The 25,448-nt window shown below is 38.2% G+C and overlaps 1 protein-coding gene across 3 annotated transcripts; it reads right to left on the bottom strand.

Moving 5' to 3' along the window:
- Positions 1–396: 396 nt before the first annotated feature.
- Positions 397–14,846, bottom strand: SERPING1 (serpin family G member 1). 3 transcript variants are annotated; one of them, XM_032219085.1, is made up of 10 exons: positions 14,754–14,846; positions 14,231–14,583; positions 11,773–11,886; positions 11,448–11,570; positions 10,367–10,697; positions 8,898–9,035; positions 6,626–6,829; positions 3,960–4,102; positions 1,973–2,192; positions 755–1,005 (listed from the first exon to the last, which is right to left on the bottom strand). In XM_032219085.1, the coding sequence occupies exons 2-10, from the start codon at positions 14,288–14,290 to the stop codon at positions 755–757; spliced, it is 1,584 nt and encodes a 527-aa protein (XP_032074976.1). In that variant the 5' UTR covers positions 14,291–14,583; positions 14,754–14,846. The 3 variants fall into 3 exon arrangements, with proteins under 3 accessions (XP_032074968.1, XP_032074976.1, XP_032074983.1); XM_032219077.1 differs by lacking the exon at positions 14,754–14,846 and having other exon boundaries at positions 397–1,005; positions 14,231–14,729; XM_032219092.1 differs by lacking the exons at positions 11,773–11,886; positions 14,754–14,846 and having other exon boundaries at positions 14,231–14,729.
- Positions 14,847–25,448: the final 10,602 nt, after the last annotated feature.

Genomic DNA, 25,448 nt, shown 5'->3' with positions numbered 1-25,448 from the left:
CTCGATGCCACACAGGATACTCCGGGCTGGATGTACTTGCAAGATTCCGGTTGCTTTTTTTGTTTGCCTAGTTGCCTTCCAATCTCACCTTCGTCACCAGTGTTACATTGAGTAAAGGAAGGCACACAAAGGCTCCAGTAACAACAGCTCTTTATTGCAAGTCAAGTAAACATCCGGCTGAAGACGGGTTGGACAGCATCCCCTTTTAAAGGGATCTGTCAGACTTCTTGACCAATGGGATTCGACCTCTGTTCCCGCCGGAACAGAGGACCGTGGTGGAAACCTCTATCAGTGGTGGTGGTGGGGGCGGTATCTAACAGCTATTGACAGAAATCTTTTACCCCAAATTCTCTCCAGTAAATCTTAGTCTGAGATACAGCAATAACAGTCCAAGGAGACAATACAATTATACTTTATTTCTTAGAAGACCAAAAGGGATAGAAGAGGTCAAACATACAGACATGGTGGAGCCCCACTCATATACTTCATGTCTGGCATAAATGAGATGGATTTCTCTTGGGCTCATAGATGCAAAAGGGATATACAAAACACACAGAGAAGCAGAGAACAGATCTTTAAAAAAAAGATAACACGAACAAATAAAATAACCTTTTAATTGAAGATGCTAAATAAATGTGCTCCATGGAATCAGAGTTCCACAAACCTCCTGATTATATTTTTCAGGTTGAGCTAGCTAGGGTAATATGCAAGCTGGCTTCGTCCCATTAATGGAAATTGGGAGGGCATGGAAAAGTTAGGATGCCAGTGGGTTAGTGACACGTCCCATAAAGACTGGGACTCTATGATCCCTCACAAACAAAAAGATGAACGGCTGTTGCACTTCAAAGACTGTGGCTGTACGTGCTAGGTTGACGGCTGTTGCAGCAGCTCCCTCTACTCCCTCCTCTGAGACTTGTAGGACAGACTTGTGCTTGGCACTGGACACAGCTATTGGTTCGCCCTGAGTCATCCCACACAAATCAGCATCATAAAAAAGGCCAAAATCTAAAAGGAAACGTTGAAAGGATGCATAAGAAATGGCTCAACATTTGAAAGAAAAACAGTACTAAAATATATCTAAATCTGCAAAACAACATGTTCGGGTAATGTCCATATTACCTGCTTATACATAGCTGAAGTGTGTTGCTTTCCCAGAATTATTTAAAGAGGAATTATGACATTTGTTTGTAAAACACTATTCTAAAAACTCGCAATGCCCTCATTGTAAAGGTCTTTCTGTGACACATATTGGCAAGTCAATCCGATTCTGCAATCTCTCCCAGTTAGAATAATTCTTATTTAATTAAACATTAATTAAAGGCTCAATATTGTATCCAGTCAACTTTTATTACCTAATGTTTATGCACGTGATATATTTTTTATCTTTTCTTGTCATTTTCTTCTTTTCTTTCTTTTACAGCCATCTTTCCAAGTATCCTCTCACAAGGGAGGCCAAAATGACAATCCTAAAAGTCTCAAAAGCGTTTTCCATTCCCCAACTTTAATAATTTTCTATTATTCAAGAGAATTGCACTGAAATCAGAGCAAGAGGGAATGTTTTTTTCCTATTTCCTCATTATCTTCCAAAGTTACAGATAGTCTTCGACTTACAACCACTCATTTATTGACCATTTGAAGTTGCAACAGCACTGAAAAAAGGACTTATGACCAGAGCTTTCACTCACGACCATTGTAGCATCTCCGGGGTCATGTAATCAAAACAAATGGCCCGTTTTTAACTCATTTCTGCCCTCCCCAGCCCCCAGGAGCTCTCTGGAAGCCTCCTAAAGGCTATGCACGGCCATTTGGTGAAGGGGGCAGAGTTTCAAGAGGCAAAAAAATGCTATATTCAGTACTCAGATTTTCAGCCTCTTTTTTGAGGGAAAAAGGTGTGTCTTATATTCTGAAAAATACAGGTATATTGTCCTCATCTCTAATGTTCCCACTGATTTAATTTCTTAATTTTGCTTACCCATTTCTCCAATGATTTCAGCAAGATCCTGGGATGATTCCAGCTTAAATTTTGGTAGCATTACTATTGTTGGCTTCACATGCAAGGCCTCCAGCCTATCCAGAGCAGCCATGACGGTTGTTACAGTGAGACGTTCTTCTATCTCAGAGAGGTTTATGAACTGGGAGCGAGGGACGAGGATCACCAAACTCAAATCGTCATGCAGCTGAAACTGGCCAACCTGATGAAGCAAATATCCATCAGCCACTAGTCCAGAGGTGTCAAACTTGATTTCATTGAGGGCCACATCAGGGTTGTGTTTGACCTCGGGGGGGATGGGTGTGGGGGGATGCCCAGAATGGGCATGGCCAGCTCGACATCACTCATTGAGGCTTCATTTTCAGTTGCGACGGCGTCCTGCATCCCTCTGCCAGTAAAAATGGAGCCTGGGAGGTCCGCATGGTAGGTTTCCATTTTTTTTACTACCAGTTTGCTCATGCCCGTGCGCTCACACACACACACACACACACACACACGCATGATGGGCAGGTGGTGGAGCCTGCCGTTGCCACCACTACCGGTTTGCCCAATCTGGGCAGAACTGGCAGAAACCCACCTCTGAAGAGGAGTGAGAAGTGATTATCTAGTTATTTGTTTGTCTGTCCATCCATCCATCCATCCATCCATCCATCCATCCATCCATCCATCCAAATGGCATGGTCAATAGCCTTGTTTGAAAGTTCTGGTTTAATTCTATCTTTTATCTTTGTTTTGTTTGTTTTTTACTAGAGGTACAAGAAGGGTTGCAGCATTTGTTATTTGGGCTTTTAAAATACTAAAAAAGAAAGATCTCCTGCTTGTACATTAACAATAGACAATCTAACCCTTATTCAGTCCAATAATGGTTTTTAACTCAAAAGAGCAAAAGTGCTGGGCATGAAAGTGGAACTCCATGAATGCTTTAGGAACCATGTATCTCTAGAGAACAATAACTCTCATGGTATAGGTAGAGTATTTACTGGTAGCAATAGAACTTGGATTTATATACTGCTTCTCAGTGCTTTTACAGCCCTCTCGAAGTGGTTTACATTTTCCCCAACAATCTGGGTCCTCATTTTACCCACTCCAGAAGGATGGCTGAGTCAACCTTGAGCCGGTGGGTATCAAACCCCTGGCAGCCATGGGTTTGCATTTAAATGCATTGCCTTTGTTGTTGTCCCCATTCTTACTTTTTATTTTTGTTTTACATTTCTAAGCAGCTAAAAAGGACTAAAAATTCAAATGTAACTAATATATATATGTCACAACCCCTGGTATGCCCCAATTATGGGAGGAAGCTAACTGCTTCCATTCTCTGTCTATCAACTCGTCACAAGAGACCATCACAACAGAAACCCAATATTTTACCTTTGTTACATTTGTGTTGTATTTGTGCTGATAAATAAATAAAGGGAGACTAGTATAGATCTATTTCAAGCTATTTAGCTCTCATCAGCTAGCCATATCCTTACTGGGATTCGAACCTGTGCTGTATTACATCTTAGGCAGATGTCTTAACCATTAAGCCACAAGGTCCTCCTCCTTATCAGCTGAGCCAGGGAAGTAGGTATATATTTAGTGTCATATATATATACACACATATACATACATACATACATACATACATACACACACACACACACACACACACACACACACACATGCACACATACACATGATGGCAGCTGAGAACCACATAAAACATCAGCAGTTGACACATCAATTTCCCAGAACCAATTAACTTCCCAGCTCCCTGATGGGAAAATTGCCACCTTTTAAAGGCTTTACAAAATGTTAGCAGGTTGGGACCAGCCAGGGATTCCAGAGGGCAGATGTTGTGATAGAAAAGTCTTACTTCCTAGGTCCCTGTTACAACTTATCTGTCAAGGAATTCATGGAATGTGAATACTTCATAGAAAGCATGGATCAGATAAAAGGGACTTGAAAGAGGCTGTCATGTGCACATTACCTTAGCCTGCAAATTGTAGTCAAAGTAGGAAGTCACTGGATATTTCTTACTGGTCATCATGGGTACCTTGATGGAAGGGAGATCAGGGCGGTAGAAATCTTCAGTGATTGTATTCTTTTTTTTAAATATAGTTTTCCATTTGGCTGAAAAGTTAAAGAACTTGGATAAGAGGGAAGCTCTTTATGCACCCATGCCTTTACACACACACACAGACACAGACACAGATACACACACTGTGTTTCCCTGAAAATAAGACAGAGTCTTATTTTTTTTTACCCCCAAAATAAGCGCTTGACCTTATTTTCAGGTAGGTCTTATTATTTTTGAGGTGCAGGAGGCAGCCAGAGTGATCACCTCATGGCTGCTGCTGTGTTGCAATATTTTGGGGGAGGGCTTATTTTCAGGGGAGGGCTTATTTTAGTATATGCGCTCAAAAGCCAGATTGGGCTTATTATCGGGGAAGATCTTATTTTTTGGGAAACAGGGTATACACACACACACACACACAAATACACACACGCACACACCAACTATATAAGAAAAATTTTAATTTATCCAATGAAAATTGTGCTGGATGAGTTTCAAGGATTAGATAGATGCGCTGTTCGATTATTAGTAAAAACTGACCTGAAAGCAGGGCAATCAACTTAAATTTGTGGGTAAGTCTACCTTTCAACTCATAACATTTAAATAGTGAATAAATTTAAATTAGGTGAAGTTTATATAAACTTGTAATATCTAAATGAAGTTTAAAAAAAAGTTTCCTCAATTGAGCTCAGTTCTTGATATCTTGTTGACCATTCGTGTTGCTTTGAAAAAAAACACCAAAGCAACTTGCCACTGCATTTTTCATTTGTTTTATGCTTTCAAACATTTAAAGGGAGGGGGGGTATGTGTAACCACAAATATAGATGCAAATATTTAAATGGTATTATTGGTTGATTCTTTCCTTTATCTGTTAGGGAAAGTAAGCATCCCTTGGTTTCACAGTTGGAGGGATGAAGCTTAATCATCTCTTTCCATTTCCTCTTCTAATCAACAATTTCAATAAGGTTCCATGAAATGTGGAATCACATCAACAGAGGGTGGAGTGAGCTTATGGGTTTCTGTATTGAGGATTTTTAATTTTTTAATCCACCTAGAGTAACAACCCATGGATGTGTTGGGCAGCCATATAAATTCATTCAATAAATAAATAACCAGTTGCTAGTCTCATCATTCTTAGGAGGTGTAGCATGAATCAATTTTAAGAATGATCTCAAAATGATGGATGGCTGCCTTATGAAAGAGTTTGGGAACAATTTGGGGACCAAAATGATTACTAGACAAAACTTACTTGATTTGTTCTTGGATTACTACTGGACACAAGTCAGCATGGCAGATATTTGCCAATACTGTCATGATGGTTCAGGCCCAACTTGATGGTCTAGCTAACTAAGTTCCCTGCATCAATCCAGGTTGCATGATGTAACTTAGAATTTCAATGTGCATAGGAAATTCTCAGTGTCACCATTGGCCACTGGGACTAGTTATCTAAGGGATGCTGAATGGAAGATAATAATATTCAAAGACAGTGTCAGCAATAGAGGGACAGATTATCAAAAAGACTTGGAAGAAGAAAAAAAGTCATAAGAATATACTGAGGGACAAAGGACTAATGTTGCTTCCTGTATCAGAAAACATGAACGGAAATAGTGTGTATTAGGGATAAATGACATCCCAGTATAGAGGAGATGGTGCAGAGAAGAATCTGATGCGGCATCTGTGAGGCACACAAGAAATTGCTAGTGTTCCTTTGAGTAAGGCATCTGAACTGCCAAGAAGCTGTGTGAACCTTCATGTTTTATGCAAATATAAACCAGGTAGTAATTAGGTTATAAGGATACAGCTTGGCTTGGCAATATTTAGTAGGAAATTCCTTATAGAATTAAGGAAGGTAATTATAACAGCATGGAAAGTAGTATTGTCACAGTCTCCCCTCCTCCCATGTTTCTCTCCTCTTGTTAGTATTTTTGTAAAAGTAACTCAACAATGGATTGTACAATGCTTTCTTTGGTTTGAAAATACTTTATGCAAATCATACCTGTGAAAGCTGCCCTGAGAAGCAATCTTCCATCTCCACTTATAAAAGGGAAGCAAGGCTGACATTTACTTGACTTCATATTGCTCTAGATTTCATTCAGCAGTTCAGCTACTGGAAGTACCAGATGAATCTTACACAAAACTGGTGAAAAAGGCTCTTCAGATACTGGAATTGCCATATGAGGCCTTTGGTGTCATGAAGTGTGATAAATCATATTGCCTCTGGGACAGGAGGCACCACACTGAGGTCAAGTACAATTGCCTTGTACAAGCTCATCAACACATGCCAATATCTGAATGTTTAATTTCTCTATGTGTTTTAATAACATAATAACAGTATAACAATATAACTGGGTTGTTATATTTTTAATCCTTTAATGATTGCCACTCTTAATCCCAGATCCAGCAACACAGTATGTGCAGTACAAGAAATACAATTATTTATTTCTCTTTTTCCCCCAGAGAAAATGATGGTGGCAGTGAGTTCTAGATTAATTGATCCCCTTTCTGTAGCACTTTCCTTCTACAGAAAATCAGAGAACGTTAGATGTCAAGGGCAGAATCCCTAGAAATATTTTACTTACAGTGGAAGTACACAGCGTTGAGGAGCACCATTTGGGTATCAGAATCCAGGTCATCCAAGAGTTTCTTGATCTTGTTACCAGTACGTTCACTCACCCATGAGTTGATATCAGTCACTGCCTGCTGTGTGTTGTTACTAAGGAGCTTCAGCTTGGTTTGATAGAATGTACTCGTTAGATTATTAAATCCACTGGCCATCTTAAATGCTGCATGTCAAAAATGTAGATTAAAAGAATTGAAATAGCAGGCATGTACCACTTACAATACAGATAATTCTTGTCTTCCTAAGATTTTATAGTTTGCTATTCATTTAAAAGATAAAGATGGATGGTTTCCAACTGTGGCTCATTTACAGATAATATGTTATACTGTCATTAATTCATTTTCTTTAAGGGACCAGAAGAGTGCTTTTTAAGGATGTTCTTATATGAGAATTATAATCAATTCCTTTATAAGCTATAGAATTTTCTTTGGAAGTACTAATCTGGAAAGCACTAATTCATTTTTTGCATCTGTCTTTGTGCAAAAGGAAACAATATCCCAACCTACCAAAAGCAGCATCATAGGAGACAGAACAGAAATGAAACTCAAAACAGACAAGAAAGTGGTAACAGAACACCTATCCATTTAGATAAGCCACTATGAGAGTTGATGTAGGTGTCCCAATAGACCATCATTTAAGTGTGCTACAGCTGCCAAAGAGGCTAAATGGAGCCTAAGTTGCATCAACAGAGGGTTAGTTTCAAGATCACTTGAAGTGATAATACTGCTTCCAATTCTGGTTTTACCACAATACAAAAAAATGTTGAGGCTCTAGAAAGAGTGCAGAGAAGAAAAAGATAAGGAGTCTGGAGGCTAAACCATATGAGAAACGAGCTAGGGAACTAGGTATGTCTAGTCTAACAAAGAGAAGGACTAGGGGTGATATGATAGCATACTTCCAGTATTTGAGGGGCTGTCACAGAGAAGGGATGGTCAACTTATTCTTCAAAGCACCTGAGAGCAGGAGAGGAAGTAACAGATGTAAGATCTAAGAGAGATTCAACCTAGGAGAAATTTCCTGACAATGGAGAACAATTAATCAGTGGAATGGCTTGTGTCTGGAAATTGTGGGTGCTCCATTACTGGAAGTTTTCAAAAAGAGACTGGACAACCATTTGTCCAGAAGAGGCAGCAGGTCAGACTAGCAGACCTTCAAGGTCCCTTCCAACCCTTTCATTCTATGTTCTATGAATTAATATGCTGTTTATAGATTCACACTAAGCTAAGGGAAATGATCTGAATAAGCAACTTTTCTTAGCTAAAATCTATAAACAGCAATTAAATAGAATCCTGCTTATGGATCCAGGTAAAAAGAGAAAATTAGCAACAAAAATGTTCAATCATAATAAGTCCAAAAATGTCACTAGAAGAAAGGAAAACCATAACTTCTCCTTTAAAGTACCGAGCCTTCACTTTTGTTCTGTTGCTGTATTTTACATTTGTATTTTTAAAAAAACATGTTAAAATTATTTTTGGGCCGAGTCTGTCAAAGGGGCAAAGAAAATATAGTTATAATAATATTAAAAAGTTCAAAATTTAAAAATGCTTATAACATATTTACACACACAAACCTTTTTGCAGGGCCTTAGGAATATATGAATGGTAAAAAAAAAAGGAACTATTACCAGTAACATTTATTAGCTAAAAATCCAATTATCATAAGTTAATTTTTTCGAACTTTAAAAAACGAATGTAGTAACTGTGGCCTCAAATCAGCTTAGGGAAGACTACTGTAGCATTTGCTCAACAAACAGAAAGGAGGCTAAAAAAGGCCTTCTGCCATTTTATCTTGGTCTAGAGCAGTGGTTCTCAACCTTCCCAATGTCGCGACCCTTTAATACAGTTCCTCCTGTTGTAGTGACCCCCAACCATAAAATTGGTGTCTCGGTTCCTAAGTCCATCAGAAATATGTGTTTTCCGATGGTCTTAGATGACCCCTGTGAAAGGGTTATTCGACCCCGAAAGGGTCCCGACCCACAGATTGAGAACCACTGCTCTAGCGTTTAACCTAGTGATGGGACTGAACATCTGAAAGAACATATATTACTTCTGCAGAATTTAATTGTACAATCTGAAGTAAATAATTTTGGGATTTGAGCATTAATCTATTGCTGGATATATGGAGAAAGCCAGACTTCAGTTGTATTCCAAGAAGATATTGTCTTTCCATTTGGGAACATGCTAACTTTTAAAAAACAGGCCTTTAGTTAAAATAAACCAACTGTTACTCACCTGGTTGGTAAAAAATCGCATTGGCTGAAGTCAGGGCTTCAGACTTGCCAAGTGCTTTCAAGGCTCTATGCACACAGGCAAATTCTTTAGGATAGAACAGCAAATTCTCAAGACGAACTTTGGTTTCATCACAGGCTCCTGAATGGTAAAGATATGTGTGTGGAGAGGTTATATGCCATTGTGCAAACACACAGATTTTTTTCCCCTGTAACCTACTTATTTAATTTTTCACCTCCCAAGTTCTTGGATTTTATAACAATGCCTTTGCTATGGCAATTACAAGGCTTTACTTGACAATTTCAAGGCTGCCAAATGTAACTCACGGGCTTGATTCTGAGATCTAGACTGAGATATATCTCTTCATTAACCTTACCCTTCACTTTAATGAACTTCCATGTTGCAAAGCCACATTTGAATGTTCACATTGTATGGAAAACACCAGTACCGGTGTTTCTTTTTGTTAATCAGGTAAAAGATACATTTTCCGGGTATATTAACACAATTCCCAGCAACAGAGCATGTTAAACCCATGTGACATCAATCACTACCATTGGATGATTTAGTGTGACAATGCGACCAGTTTCCCAGCTTGTTGTTGCCAGCATTGGAGATGTGGATTAAGTGAAAGTACAGCAATAGTTTCCTCTAAGATATAGTAAGACATTCAAGTGCCCTAAGATATTTTAGACCTTAACATTATCAGCTTCAGCTGGTATGGCCAACAGGCAAAAAACTGTTGGCACTTTAGCCCAAGTTATGTGGGCGATATCTGACTGTTTGTTTTCTAAGGAGCATAAAACTCCTTAGGAAACACCAGGAACAAGAGGTTCAGTTTGCAGCACTGCCTCGTTGTTCTGAAGGCCTCGTAGAAGGAAAGAAATTAGACAAAAATGTTGAAGCTGGAATTTGATTGTTGGAGCAAAACCTTTTAGTGGAAAATGAATTGTGTCTCCATGGATTTTCAGCAACAGTAATCAGAATAATAGATTGTGCTTAGCAGCCTGACACAATAGAGAGACAAATATGTCCTGAATAAATGCTGGAAAAATCTGTCCAAAGCTTTATTTAGCTTGCCAATGATTCCCAAATGAATCTAACTCAGTTCCAGAAAGATAGGAATTTAATTTAAATGAAGCTGTCCATAGTTTAGTACTATAACTTTCTTATAACAAAAATGAGATTGGAAGATAGAAATGTGTCTACTATATTAGTAATGCTATCTGAAACAAGGATGCATATGAGAGAAGGGATGTTTCATAACTTCCGGGTTTTTTTTAGATACATAGTATTTAATAGCATCTTTTTATACTGATGTGTAGCATACAAGAGGACCTTTCATGTAAACATAAATCAAGGAGCTCACACATTTGTGGACTTCTACATAGCAGGAGACCCATTCACACTGCACTTCAGATCCTTCAGGTAAGGGGGGGGGGAATAATGCAGCGGCCCCAATGGTGTATTCTTACCTAATAGAAGATTGGAAAGTGTTGTTATGATGCTTAGGGGTGAGAAAACCATGTTACCATCATTTTTCTGGACTGCTATTTTATAGAACTCAAGCGAAAATCTGGATAGAGCCTCAGCCAGCTTCTGTTCATCTTCTGGAGTGGATTGAGCACATGTAGGCCATGGTTTCCAGCGCTGTGAGCATGAATTGGGTGGACAGCTGGTATCAGACACTGTGGGAATGGGGCTAGTATTTTCTGTGGTTGGTCTTTCTGTTGGAACTTTAGCAGATTCTTTTTCTTCTCCATTTTCCTTGTGTGGGGGTCCTTGTGTAGTCTTAACTAAAGTCTCCTATAAAATGTTGATATTAAGTAATAGTGGATTACATTTATACACATATGAACGTGTGCTTTTATGTATCAGTAAAAGCAAAAATGATTGGCATTTTTTTGACTCCAAATACCTAGGTTTTAAATTAAAAAAAAAGCATATTTGGCACTATATTGCATACTAGTCACAATTAAATGTTTTGACATTTTGCAGTTTAGATGAGTTTGACATATAATCAGTTTTGGAAATGTTTCATATAAAAGGAACTCTAAAAGATTAAACTTCAATACCTTGTTCCTTAAAACAAAACAAAATAAATTAGAAGTTTATGTTCAGTACAAGTTAGGTTTTTCAACAGGCTGGCAGCCTGCTACATTGCTTTCATTGCTTTCTCCTGGGAAAAGTTGCAGGAGAATGGATTTTCAGAAATAGACAATTCTGGACACTGATTATTGCTGTGAACAGATTAGACATTTAACCTTAAATGACTCTTTCTAAATTTTTGATTCTGAGATGTAGAAAGTACATATCTTCTCCTGTCTGCTAACCAGAGCACATAAATAAATGTTTTCTTTTATTTCTTCATGACCATATGGTTAATAGTTTGAAACCTATCAATAATGTTTCTAAAACAGAATGAAAATGCTGTTGGCTAGTAATGCCTAAGATAGTAGAACAGCTAAAATTTTAAAATAAATTCACTGTTACTTTCTATGCAAAAGAAAGCTGAGTTTAAAAAATCCTTTTTCTGATTTCCCTTAGCCAACACACCTGATAATCCAAGTTATTCTCATAGTTGGTACCAGTATCTGCATTCAGAGCTGGCTCTTCCCTTCTCTCAACATCTTGAAAGGGAGTGGGTGTTATATCGTTATCTTCTTTGATGCAAGGTGTCTTGGAAAAATAAATCCACATTAGTAGTCTGCTTTCATCATAAACAATACATTTTCTTTCTGATTTAAAAGAGAAATTAGTTGTGTTATGTTAGTTTTTAGCACAAAGTTTGGAGGAAAAGTTAGACGTGCTTTTGGAGAATAAACAAAACTGTGTTAGTTGATAGAATTAACACAATTGTGATCTGAATTTTGAATCACACCTTCTTCCTTCTCCACAACCATGACCAGATCTTCTGCAATCTGGTTTCATTCTGGCATTTGACTACTTTAAGTTCTTCAGTCCTCTCAGCAACTGTTTCTCTTCTGGATGCAACCTTGAGGTAAGGTGTGATGGAGAAATACATCCCTGTTATTTAAATGCATACTCATCATTTAAAAAACCCCAAATAGTAACCATGTATTTCCTTTATCAACACTTCTTTCTGGTTTGGTTAACAAATTGATAATTCAACAATTTTTAACAGTCAACACTTAAATCTTCAATAGTTGAAGAAAGTATATTATTCCACCCTAATAATTTACCCTTAAAATACAGGCTTAGATTTGCTGAAAACAGGCTGAGATTTTCTTGTTCATTCTTCCTTTGTGGAGAGGATTATCTTACACTGAGACACTCTCCTTTGAGATAAACATACTATTCTATTCCATTCCATTCCATTCCATTCCATTCCATTCCATTCCATTCTTTTGCACTTTCTCAGAAGGCATTGAACATCTGATTTGAACCACAAGGTGGCAGTATCAGGTCACAAAGGATATGAACTAGGAATCCTATAGCTTCTTGGCTCCTCTCTAGGGAGTTAACTAGGGACTGTTAATGTGCATTTCTCCAGTCCACAAGTTGGCAGAAGAATGTGCTGATATAAATGACACTACCCTGATATTTGAGCCTATTGAGCTGCTAGTATGTATTGCTGCCCTTAACAGTCTTAATGAAGACAAATTAAGGAAAGCAATTGATGCATTTTTCTGGTGTTATTTCCCTTACCATTAAATACAATCTGCTAGTGGGAGACCATATAGCAATTGCTCTCTGTAATGTATGGTTGGATGGGGTTGGGCAAATAAAAGTGAGTGGTTTGAGCAATGGGTTTAGCCAGCTTAGTTGCCTAACAGTTGATAAATATGGACGTGCTCCTCCAGTTTCATAATGTGCCTTTCCTTCACATTTTCAACCTGTCGTCCAGGCTAGTTTTGGACATGGGTTTAGTGCTCTTTCAAAAGTAATTAGACCTGTGTTTGGAAGAGGTGACACGCATGGAGGTGGGCTCATGAAAACCACCAGGGTGCTCTTTGTCACTCACCCCACAACTTTCCCTGTATGTGATTTATCAATTAGGTTCTAGGCTCAGAGGAGGACCCTGAGATGGAAGGGGCGGAGGGGTTCAGATCAGTAACTATTTTTGCAGGAACAAGTGCTGCAAAGGAAATTCAGTGCCGGCAATGACCGATAATAGACTAGGCAAAATGGGCTGCCTCATCCCTTGCCCTATGAGGTTGTGAAGTTGGGGTTGCTGTCTGTGCTCTGAAAACAGCTGCATCCAGACAAAAATGCTTCCCAACACCACTTCCCTTAATATGCAATCGTACATTCACTCCCAACTTTACTCACAAGCATCCAAGCCAGTGTGTCCAGCTGCCTGTGATAATGGAGCCACACTCTGGCGTTTTAAGGGTGTGCCGATGCTTGGGGGCAGCTTCATTTGACCCAGGCCCTTATCTTACAAAAGCAAATTCTAAGGCAGAGGCGGGGGGGGGGGGTAAGAGGAAAAGTGATAACCGAATGGCATACAAACAGGGAAGCAGAGGCAACATCTGGAAACTGGTAGCTTTCACAAGCGGGCAAGTGGGTTCAATTGCCAGAATTTCAAGCTACGTAGGGGCAGAATATCCTGATGAGACTCCTGCCTGGAGCTTGGAACTTTGCTGGGAGCTCAGTAGCAACCAGAAAAAGAGCAACCACACTGAAACAACACTTCATCCCAACCACTGCAGAACCTTTCGGAAAAAGATAACGACTATTTGCTACTTTATACATTTTAAGACTGTTGTTTGAGCTGAAAGTTATAGGATTGATTATTGAAAGCCTGAGCATAAAGGATTGAGTGGCAGCAGCAACTTGCAAGTCCTAGAAGAGTTGACCCAGAACAATAGCCTGTTGTTGGGGAAAGTGTGTGGTGCAGTAAAGCACTATGTACAGATTTGCTATGCTGTAGGATATCCAGTCCTTGGAAAGCGAATAACTTTCACATACCCCAAGAGCAATGGCCATAAGAAGACCTCATAGTCAGAATACCTCCCCATTCCTGCAAAGCATTCATTGGTGACAGAATCAGCAGCAAGTAAACTGCCAGAATGCAGTTTTCTCTCCTGTTTCAAACTATCTTTGGAGCACTACAAGGCTAGAACTTTCATCATCACTAAAGTTGCACATAGGGAGAGCATATATAATATCCAACAAGCATTATAAAAGCATTGGTAAGGCATTACATTACAAACATCCCAGATGTTTGCCCCCGTGACCTTGGCTTGTTTCTGTGACTGTGTTCTCTCTCATTTTATCCCAACAACAAATATTAAGATGCTGCATACTCTTAGAAATCTAATAAGTTTAGATCTTCTCCATTGCTCTTAATAAGGTAAATAATGGGCACTTACCTGTTGAAGACTTGATATGGTCATAATGGCCAAACACAGAAGGATCAGCCAGGTCTTCATGATGGCAGAAAGTCTACCAAATAAATGACTCTCGTTTTTAATCCCAGCCAAAGACAAAGGCCTCTCTCCTATTTCTCAGATCTTATTCCTTGAAAAGGATCAAAACAGTTTCTTGCTGGAGGAATTCTGAAGAGCAGCCACTTATTTTCTCTCTGTCTCAAATAACTCCTTGTTGTTCTACTCTGGCTGTTGGCAAGTTCCTCTCTCCCATTTTTCGCAATCTCTGATCATGTGATTAAGCCCAACTTAGTTTCACTCTCTTTGGGGGAATTCCATTACTCCAGCAGATCTTGCTGAAAAGGAACAATTAGAAAAATATGATGAAATAAAGAGATTTTTTCAAATAAGGAGGGGAAACAGGAAGTTCTCTGAATGGAAGAAAAACAAGAGAACAAGAAGCAACTGTCTTCCTGCAAACTTCTATAGCTAATAGAACCAACAGTTGTGACATATATTACCTTACCTTGAGAGAATGGCACAAGAGGGAGTGAAATCTGAGAACTATGAACAGTCCATTGGTTGGCTTTAAATGTAATCAGTTAAAAATTAAAAATGATCGATTTCCCTCTCAATTAGAATTCCCGTAAATCAAGAGGGTGGGGATAAAAGGATAATCATGGGTCAGCTTGTAGAATATTCTATCATGCATAAAAAAGAAAGATAGCAATAGGTAAATAATAACAAGTTGTGACTGCAAACTGCTTATTGTGTTCTCGCAACTTATTTCAAAAAGATTGCTTAAATCAAGGAAATGCTTTTGCATAGTGTTAAAAATTATTATTGTTAAGAAGGCTCTGTGAATTGGGAAGATAATTTAGTAAATGACATTTTGCAACTGTAAACTTGATCTGGAATGCAACCTATAGGCTACAGGTTTTTATACAAAAACAATTTCTATGAAGAGAAATAACAACACGTTAAAAAAACTCCACGTCTCATAATCATTCAACTGTCTATATCCAGTTTGCACTTTATGATCCTTGGTTGCAAACATGTAGCAAAATGCTATGATACATACATGATTTATATACCTATTCAGTTATACTTATTAAATCTCTTCTCATGTAGCAAATCCAGCATCAGTTCCTCCTTTTTTATTTCACTGTGTAAGCAAGTTCTTGATCTGAGTTTTCATGTAACACCAGGGGTGGATTCCTGCCAGTTCTTCTATAGAAGAGGTTCCACAAATCTACAGTGCCATTTAGAACCGGTTCCAGCTCCCTCCCCCTGCCCGTCCGCACATCATCAAGATGAAGAGCGAGAGGAGGAATTCTGGGAGTTGAAGTCCTCAAGTCTTAAAGCTGTCAAGTTTGAACACCCCTGGGGTTTTTTTTTTGAAAAGGGTTAGTGGTGCAAGGGTCTTGTCACTTGACAGCTTTAAGACTTGCGTGCTTCAAATGCCAGGGTTTCTGAGCCAACATTTTGGTTGCTAAGCAAGAGCGTTGTTAAGTGAGTTTCACCACATTTTACAAGTTGGCCACTCCCACCCGGTCACATGGCCGGAAAGCTACTCCCACCCAGTCACATGGCCAGCAAACCACTCCCACAAAGCAGGCCACACCTATAGAAGAGGTTCTAAAAATTTTTGAAACCCACCACTGTGTAACACCCTCTGTTGAATTTCTTAAAGTTCCTGCAAAGTCTTGAAGTCTCTTTATTCTACTTGCACTTAAAATATTCCTGATAGGTGCCAGCATCAATGTTGTACACAAAGTGTCAGAAATTATTTCTTTGGCAGGCTTGTGCCAAGAGGAGACAGAAAATACTACTTTAAAACTGGAATGGCTAAGGAGTGAGTGCGGGATGAGATAAGGATGAAAATTTAGGAGGACATTTCCTCTAGAAAAGGCTAGCAGGCTATCTTGGTGCATTCAAGGACACATGTCATAAACCGATTGGTTTGGTTTGACTTTAACATGTTCCGTAAACCCAGTCAGTTATGGATTAGACCATAAATAATGGGTGCACGGTGTTTGTACCCATAAATAATGGGTAACAGGTGTGGCTCTTGGAATGTGTGAATTTAGTCACAACATCCTTAAAAACATTACAAGTAGAACACTTTGTTTAGCATTTATTTAGATAGTTTTCAAGTATTACAACCAATACTCTAATAGTAGCTTTAAATCATGAAAAGGTCACTTTCTCAGCTGCATTAAACAAAATAGCTGTGATCCACAAAAGCATATAAAACTGAATGTATCTGTCTTCATAAAGCTATAAGAAACATTTTTGTTTCTCCTGCAAAAGATTCTTGATTTTTCCGCATACCAGGGAAGCTCCACACCTAGAGGGGCAATAATACTCTTGAATATCCTCATGAAATTATGAGCTTCTGGGAATCTTCATCCATTAAGCCAATTAGCTTTAGAAGGTAACTGCTGCTGCTACTCCTGCATATATTATATCATTCCATGGTCATCCATAAACCATGGCTTACAAATGGTTGAATAGGGGGAAGTGGTTGTACAGATCAGTTGGGCATAAGAGTGATACAATTACCAGTGGACTACTTATATCTGAGGATAAAAGTAGGCCTGAGAATTATCCCCAGCACATGGCTTTCAAAGTAAAAATAAATAAATACAGATTTGGAAGAGATATTGAAGGTCTTCTAGTCCAACCTGCTATTCAAGCTGGAGTCCCTATAATCCTTCAGACAAATAGCTATTGAATTTCATTAACATTTTCTATAAATCAACTATGGTATTCATTCAGAAAAGAGTGACATTCTGTTACTACCATGATCATTAATGTGAAAGTTTGAAATTAGAATTTTTAGCAACTGATATTATGTAAATTTAAACAGATCTGCACATAATATTCCAGGTATGGTTGTACAATTTATTATTAAGGCAAAGTTATAAATGAACGATGTTCCCGATTTTATGCCATTTTTCAATTTTCTTGTAACACTTTGGGAAAAATACTTTAAAAAATGAAGACAGCAAGCAAGCGACAAGTTAAATCTTAAAGCCTATAAAAGATAATAATTAGAAAATTAGCAATTTCACATTTGAATGAAATGTGAACTCAGATATAGATGCCATTATTTGCTTGGTTTTAAATATGTTAATAAAGTTATTTTTACCTTTGTCACTAATATTTGTTTTAATAATTCATATATGCATAGATGCATTGTTTGCTTCAGTTTTCTTAAGTATGTGGTATGAACCTAGCATTCTGGTTTAACCCATGTTTTATGGTTTAGTATTTCTGCTAATCCAGCCAGGATTTAGTTTAATATGATTCATGATTCCAGCCTTAGGTTCTCATTCTCCCACAAATATCTATCTTGCATTTTCTATAATGAATAAAATACTATTATCTCCTCCCCACCAACCTTAGTAAGCCATTCATATCCAACAGTCCAAATTGTTTGCCTGTTTCTGTCTCTGTGTTATTTAATGAAATGATGAAGTCATAATGATTAATGAACATTTGAACAAGTTCTTAAAATCATTTTTAAAAAAATTCTTATTGCCTATTTGCCTTTCTTTTTTTTTTCATACATATATTCCGTTTCTGTTATCTGCATTTCACCAAATTTCCACTTTGTGAAATGATCTTTGAGTGTTTCTATATGTCTAATAGATTTCTTCACATTGCTTATTTTTTACGGTTATTCTTTTTTATTATTATTTTCCCTTCTACACTTTACAGTCATTATATCAACATTATTATGTCATCATACCTATACATGTATATATTATTTCACTTCTATGTTTACACATCTTTATACACAGTTATATATATCGTTTTTTTGGCTTAATTAATTTTATTCTTGTTTTGCAGCCATTTGAACCAAATGTTTCAAATTTCATAATATTCCGACTCTTCTTTATCTTTTAATTTTAGTGTTAATTTGTCCATCTCTGCACAATCCAAAAAATTTTTTATCACTAATTCGTCCAAGGGGATATTATTTTGTTTCTAGTATTGGGCAATTCTAGCTGTGGTTAGCAGATGTGTTAATATGTATTTAATTTCTTTGTATATTTCCCTTTGATTATTTCCAGCAGAAAGATTTTGGGTTTGTATTTTATCTGTTCTCCTGTAATTTCTTGCACCCATTTCCAAATTTTTGTCCAATATTTTTGTGTTTCCAGGCAGATCCACCATATGTGATAAAAAGTCCCTTGCATTTTTTTTACACTTCTAGCAGGTCAGATTCATGTTTGGGTACATTTTAGCCAATCTCATTGGTGGTAAATGCCAATGATAAAATATTTGGATATATTTTCTTTAAGTGCTGCTGATCATGTTAGTTTATAATTTGTGTTCCAAATTCTTTCCCAATCTACTAGATCTATATTGTAACCAAAGTTTTTGGCCCACGCTATCATGCAACCTTTAACTTTTTCTTCTTCTAATGTTACTTCTAATAAATATTTGTAAATTTTCATTATGAATTTATTTTCCAGGCCAATTAAAATTTTATCTATTTGTTGTAATTCTGTGTATATTCCATATTCTTTTACATTTTTTTTTGTATCTCGATTGTAGTTGGAGATATGGCCACCAATCTAAATTTATATTTTGCTCCTTTAATTCCTGATTTGTTTTCAAATTTCCTTGGATGTCTAAAATTTCACTATATCTAACCATTTTTGATAGCTCTAGTGTATTGGGATGTGTCATGGCTTCCATAGTGGAAAGCCATGTCGGTATTTTCATATAGTGTTTTTCTCTAATTTTATTCCAGACCTGCATCAGTGCATCTCTAATATAGTGTCTGTGAAAGTATTTTTGTTTCTTTTTACCCTCTTCCCATAGGAAAAAATGCCATCCCATTTGCAAATCGTGGTCCTCTAATGTAAATTGTAAATTGTAAATTTAATGAATTTATATGCCACCCAATCCCGAAGGACTCCAGGTGGCTTACAAGATACAGAACTAAAAAGATAAAAAGTTAAAATAAAGGAAGGGAATGATACTAATGATAGTATTCTTTTATTTTTTAATTTATCCAATCCCTGATTCATGTTAGTGCTGCTGCTTTGTAATAAAGCTCCCAGTCAGGGAGTCCCATACCACCTCTGCACATTGCTTATTAAACATGCTTCTGATCTCCTAGACTTCCCTGATTTGCATTATACTTTCGTAGTTCATATTATGTTGACATAATGTGTCTTACTTCCTTTCTGCTAATTTCCTCATTTTTGAAAAATTGCCTCTTTTGAAAGGTAATGTGACTAAAAGGTATTTCCATGGCAGTTTTCAACCCTATCGCTGCTCCCTTCTGTCACTTCTTTCATTTCCATCTCTCACTAGGTCCAGCATATGACTTTGGGTTAAGCACAGAAACACGTTCCTTTTGGATGATCCCCTCAGCATATGCGGCAGTGTTTCTTAACCGTGGCATCTTTAAGATACCCTAGCAATTTCCAGAATTGCTAGGGTATCCCTTGCATGCAGCCTTCTGCCATAAGTTCTTTTTGAAATAGCATGAAGATCTACAAAGGCTTCTGCTTCTAAAACTACAAATTTTAGTTTAACAACGGGAGCACATTCTTTAGCAACTTTATACTTCAAAATGTTATTTTTTTTCACTTCTGACTCTGCTCCTGGTTCATTTCAGCAAAACCAACCAAGTATGTGCAGTCTGTACATAGATTCAGGGATGTGTGTTTTCATAAATCTCCTGAATCTACAGCTTAATTTCAGTTTTTCTCCTTCTGATCATGACTGTGCTGAAATATACTGTTTCGTTTTCACAAGGGGGTCCAAAATTTAACAAAGCTTTTATATTGTTTTACCACCATGACTGGAAAAACTGCATATTATCGGTAGCTGCTTACCGTTTATTACTGGGATTTGTCTCGGCCAAAGCAGTGTGATTGTTTCCATTCAGAATCTTCTGCAAACATGGTCTCTCTGACTCATCTTCTGTTCTTGCAAAAATATGTCAGACATGCAACCCACCCTTTGTCCATGTGTATTACTATTATGACATCTCAAACATTATGCAAGCTCCAAAAGAGATATTTTAACTAGACTTTGCAGCCAGATTTCAAAAAAAGGAGGAGGTGGAAGAGGAGAAATTATGGGATGCAGGAAGTGAAGCCTTCTATATAAATAATTTGGTAATTTGGAAAATAGACCATTTCCCCTTTGTTCTTCGTAATTAAACAATTACCATTATGAAGCAGGGTTGAAGCATTCTTTTTCCAACACTTAACTTCTATATAATATTACATATTCTGTTGCACTTTTCTCCCATCAAGAGATGGTAGGTTTTTCTCTGCTGTGGTATCAGGACCTTTGGACATTGGTAAGGACTAGATGATTTGATAGTGGCACTTATATCAATAAACACTTCTTGGCCAAAGCATTTTAAAATGCTGGTATTACCTCTGAAGCCCTGCTTAGGCCTTATCGAAAAATAAAATGGTTTCCCTGGATTGAGTTTACACAAAAAGGGAACATATAAATATTTTCAGTTAACAAACAACAGTGGTTTGCTTGAGCATAAGTCCCTTTATTTCTATATTAGTGATTTATTTATATCACTTATATCAAAGTGAAATTTTATTATGCTGGTATTTTAATACAGTGAGGTCTGCATGGCTCTAGAGCAGTGTTTCTCAACCTTGGCAACTTGAAGATGTCCGGACTTCAACTCCCAGAATTCCCCAGCCAGTGAATGCTGGCTGGGGAATTCTGGGAGTTGAAGTCCGGACATCTTCAAGTTACCAAGGATGAGAAACACTGCTCTAGAGGTTGTTATAACTGGAAATGAGCTACATCTGGGTGAAACTACCGTTCCTTCAGGAAGATGCCTTGGAGAAATTTTACAAATGCTTTTTAGGTGCAAGGTGCATATATGAAACCACTAGTGCATCTAAAAATAAAGGAAGAACGGAACAGAATATTCAGTGCTATATGCATGCATGTGACATGTACATATCTGAATATGTTTTCTCCCTAAGGCAGGAAAGAACTGTGAAGCTGTGGTGGTGGATTAGTGGTGCGTTCCAGATCCCAGTGCAACCAGTACGGTGCAATGGGGCCAGGTGTCCACCACATGAACGCAAGCAGCAGACGTGCGCACACACACAGCATGTCATGTGTACTTACCACCTGTAACACTCTGTGATGCCTCTGTAATGCTCCAGCTGCTCGGCGGTGCATCAGGCAGGCGCCGTATGTTCCGTGCGCATGAGCGGCAGCCCTGAACAGCTCAAGGAGAGCGAGCGAGCGAGCAGGCAGGCGGGTGGGCCCTCCAGAGCACTATACCGGAACGGTACCTGGGGCTCTCAGCAGCACCAGTATGCCTGTGCTGGGGCATACTTCCTGCAACCCACCACTGTTGTGGATGCTGTCTAAGAACTATTTGACTTATCTATAGGGCAAATGACAATTGGAATGATAAATGCCTTTCATGGCACGCTCTGAAACAAAAGGCAACCAATACAGTGAGAAAAATCCCAGGACTAAGTTTAGCAGAAGCACCTTTAATATAACAGGCCTTGCCCAGAAGCATGTGTTGCGGGACAATCTGTTCTAAGGAGAGAGAGAGAGAGACCAAATATTAGGGGGTTCCAGCCAAGAAGGAAGTGGAGGCAACAAAAGAAGAGGTTGCTTGTTCAACGTGGCTTATTAGGGCGTCCCATTGCTCCTGGCAGGAATACAATATTCATAGAGTCAAAAAGTCTCCATAAAATGCCCTGGCAGTGAACTGTGTAGAAAGCTTCACTAAGATGATTATAGTTGTTTGTGATTATTGTGTCAGCATCTTTTGTAATGATGTTATCTTTTTAGTCTTGGAACATGTTTATTATTGTTATTGTTTAATCTGACTCTTGAGTACATTTGAGCCATCTGAAGCAGATTTGCAAGCAGAGCAAATAATATTCCTTTTCATGGTGTCAATCTTAAATCTTTGAATTGTGAAATCACAGAGTTGGAAGGGGCCATGCAGATCAAATCCAACCCTCTTCTCAGTGAAGGAAATCAGATTACAGTAGTTAGCTTGTGCCTGAATATGCACAGTAAAAGAGAGACCACCATCATTCACAGTCAGGGACTTGCTTTCACTGTCAACTATTATCATTGTCGGCAAGTTTTTCTAAGAATCAATTGGAAATTCCCTTTCATCATCCATCTCCATTCTACACATTCTCTGTCCACTGCAGGATGAAGTCTGCTTCTGCATGCTTCCAACCAATACGGTCTGGAGCTTTCCTTTGCCAGTTGGGCTCTCAATACTTGCTGATATTGTCGATCCATCTTGTTTTAGGTCTCTTTTGTGGATGCTTTTAATCAGGTGGGATCCATTCTATGACAGCCTTGGCCACCTGCCATCAGTTTTTCTTGCTATGTGACCGGCCCATTTCCATTTCCATTCTTTTACTCAAGACAACGTATAATTTCATTTGTTCTCAAATCCACGTTGCAGGTCTTTCTATCTTGTCTTGTCTTGTGATGCCGAGCATGTATCTTTCCATGGCTATTTGTGTCCCTCGTAGCTTTTGCATCGATTGTAAGGTTAGAGCAGGTAGCACACACTGATTGAAAACTTTTATCTTCAGGCATAGGAGGGAGGTTGTTCTTAAAATTACACTTAGCTTGCCAAATGCCTGCCAACCACATTTAACACACCATTCAATTTCCTATATTGTATCACCCTTCCACTGAGATCCATTGGCCAAGCTACTGTATATGTAGTGGTGTACGACAGCTATTTCCTCCCTCTCTCTCTCTCTCTCTCTCTCTCTCTCTCCCTCCCTCCCTCCCTCCCTCCCACTCACTCTCTCTCACTCACTCACTCACTCTCCCCCTCCCTCCCTCCCTCCCTCTCCCCTCCCTCTCCCCTCCCTCTATGTATATACATATATTTATGTGTGTACACACACACACACACACACACACACACACACACACAGAGGTGAATTTCCCTTTATGTAATTTAAACCAACGGTTTCTTATTCTGCCCTCTGAGATGATAAGGAGCAGAGCTTGGCCTTCTATATGACAACTTTCAATTGCTGAAGAGGGCATGTATATTTTCCAGTCAGTCTTGCGTCCTTGGGGCTAACCATTCTGATTCCTTTCAGTCTCAGTACTTGGTGAGGCTAGATTTTTTTGAGCCTTGATCACCATAGTGCTCTTCTCTAAATCTTGTCAGTTTGCTCAAGTCCTTCCTCAATATATTACCCATTGCCTGACACAGCACTGCACAAGACTGGTCTGACCAGCATACAATAAAGTGGAAGTATAATTTAAACTAAACTTTTTATAATGTAGTCATCTTGCTTCTACAAGGGGAAAATAGTTTTCATGTATAATTATCACAACACACCCATAGTTGCGCACACAGAGAAACAGACAAACACAGTATATTCGGAGCAATCTTCCCATTGCTACCACTGTTATTTTCTATTTCTGCGAGATTTCATTTCATTTCTTAGATTATTTAGTTTCTCAAATAATTAAGCGTCTAACTCCAGGTACCAATGTGTGCATAGACACTTCCCTTGGGCTCACAGGATTCAATTTTGTATCATGCTATCAAGCATGTATCATGCTATATTAGTTACCATGTTTCTTCCTTATATATCTGCACTCCTTAGATGAATCTCTTACAGTTAAGAGGATACTTTAAATCTTTGATCATCTTTGATGATGTTACCTAGTTTGGGTAATGAAACATCTGCAAGAACACAATCAAGTTTAGAAAGCACTAACGACCCCTCAAAAGGAATTCAATTGTTCTTCATCATGTATTTTATTTTGATGTTGTTTTGCAGATGACATGTTCTTCATTTGTGTAGATTGTGAGCAACTTTATCTCACAAATGGATTAAATGGACTTCCCAAAAATAAGGCCAAGCGCTTATTCCAGGGGTTTAAAGAAAATAAGACCATGTTTTATTTTCAGGGAAACACGGTAAATGAGAACTTGGAGGATAGGCTTTTAAGTATACATGCAGTTATTTAGCTGATTATTAAGCTGGTTTTAACTTCTATGACCATACCCACATATTTTCTTCATGATTATCTGTCCTTAACCTGGTCTTTCAGCCTCCCATGGTGTACCCATCTCCATTATAACTACCTACGTTGCTGTGTTCATTCTCTTCTCTTTCTTTTCACCTTTTCCAACATCCAAACCTTCTTCAGAAACTAGGCTATCAAATGTGTCTGAAGTGGGGTAAGTCTAATCATTGCCCTCTGAGTGAGAACTTGTGGCTTTGTTTGATGATTTGTCTGTTTTCCTGGCTGTCCATGGTATTCTCAAAAGAACTTTCTCTTATACACAATTTCAAAAGTGTTAATACTTTTTCTGTCCTGCCTCTTCGAAGTCCTAAGACTGAGGTGTTGAAAATTCTTTTTGCTCACATAGTTGCTGACAATTGTATATTTGTTGTATATGGAGTTTTCCTAATTAATGGTACTTCCCCCCCCCCCCAAGCTAATAATGTGAATGGAGACATATCCTTCTAATTTTATTTCTAGTGTTACCTTATGAGTTAGTGGCTGTGTTTTGAATCCAGGTTTGAGTTCTCAGATGCCATGTGGTCAGTTGAGTAAAGGGCCAATATTATCATGCTTTTAATCCTATCTCCCCTGCAGCTGCAATGGAGAAATCTTTATTATGTAAGTGGACTAGCTTGGCCTTCTTAATGGCCCATTAACAGTGGGGATGGACAGGAAGCTACAGGAAACTATTCTGTCTTTTAAAACATGTTTCTTCTTTTCATATCCAGAGAAATATTCTGCCTTTTCAATATTTCCTAGGATATTTCATTTTTCTGGGAGAGGGCTGGATGATAACTTCCCACAACATCTTCCTCAACCAGGTTGATGGAAGGCTGAAATATGGACCCTGCTCCTGCTCCTACACAAAACTGTTCAAACAACATTCTTCGAAGACGTTTATGAAAATGAAACACAAACAGAGAAGGCAATTCATATGCAAGAATGGAAAATATTTTTGACTCATCCACATCTCACTTTTTACCATGAGAGATTAGCTTTTGCTCTCGGAGGAGTAAAAAAAAAAGGAAAAGAAAGGGCCCCCTTATCTTTTCCAGACACGTTCCTCATAATAGCTCGGTACAGAAGAAACAGAGTTAGAAACTGCTTAGGACATAATCTCCTCGGTTTACACTAGAATGTTTCTCAGGTCTTTCATTTTATTCCTTTGTTTAAG

The sequence above is a fragment of the Thamnophis elegans genome, chromosome 1, assembly GCF_009769535.1.
Source record: "Thamnophis elegans isolate rThaEle1 chromosome 1, rThaEle1.pri, whole genome shotgun sequence".
In the NCBI taxonomy this organism is placed as follows: domain Eukaryota; kingdom Metazoa; phylum Chordata; class Lepidosauria; order Squamata; family Colubridae; genus Thamnophis; species Thamnophis elegans.
The sequence above is the reverse complement of the archived record's forward strand: the minus strand, read 5'-3'. Positions and strand labels throughout refer to the sequence as shown.

Coding starts and splice junctions, on each gene's coding strand:
- SERPING1 (XM_032219085.1), bottom strand. CDS start 14,290: ATGAAGACCTGGCTGATCCTTCTGTGTTTGGCCATTATGACCATATCA. Junction 11,887..14,230: donor CCATATCAAGTCTTCAACAG/GTAAGTGCCCAT, acceptor CCTTACCTCAAG/GTTGCATCCAGAAGAGAAAC. Junction 4,103..6,625: donor CAACGCTGTGTACTTCCACT/GTAAGTAAAATA, acceptor TTAACTTTTCAG/CCAAATGGAAAACTATATTT.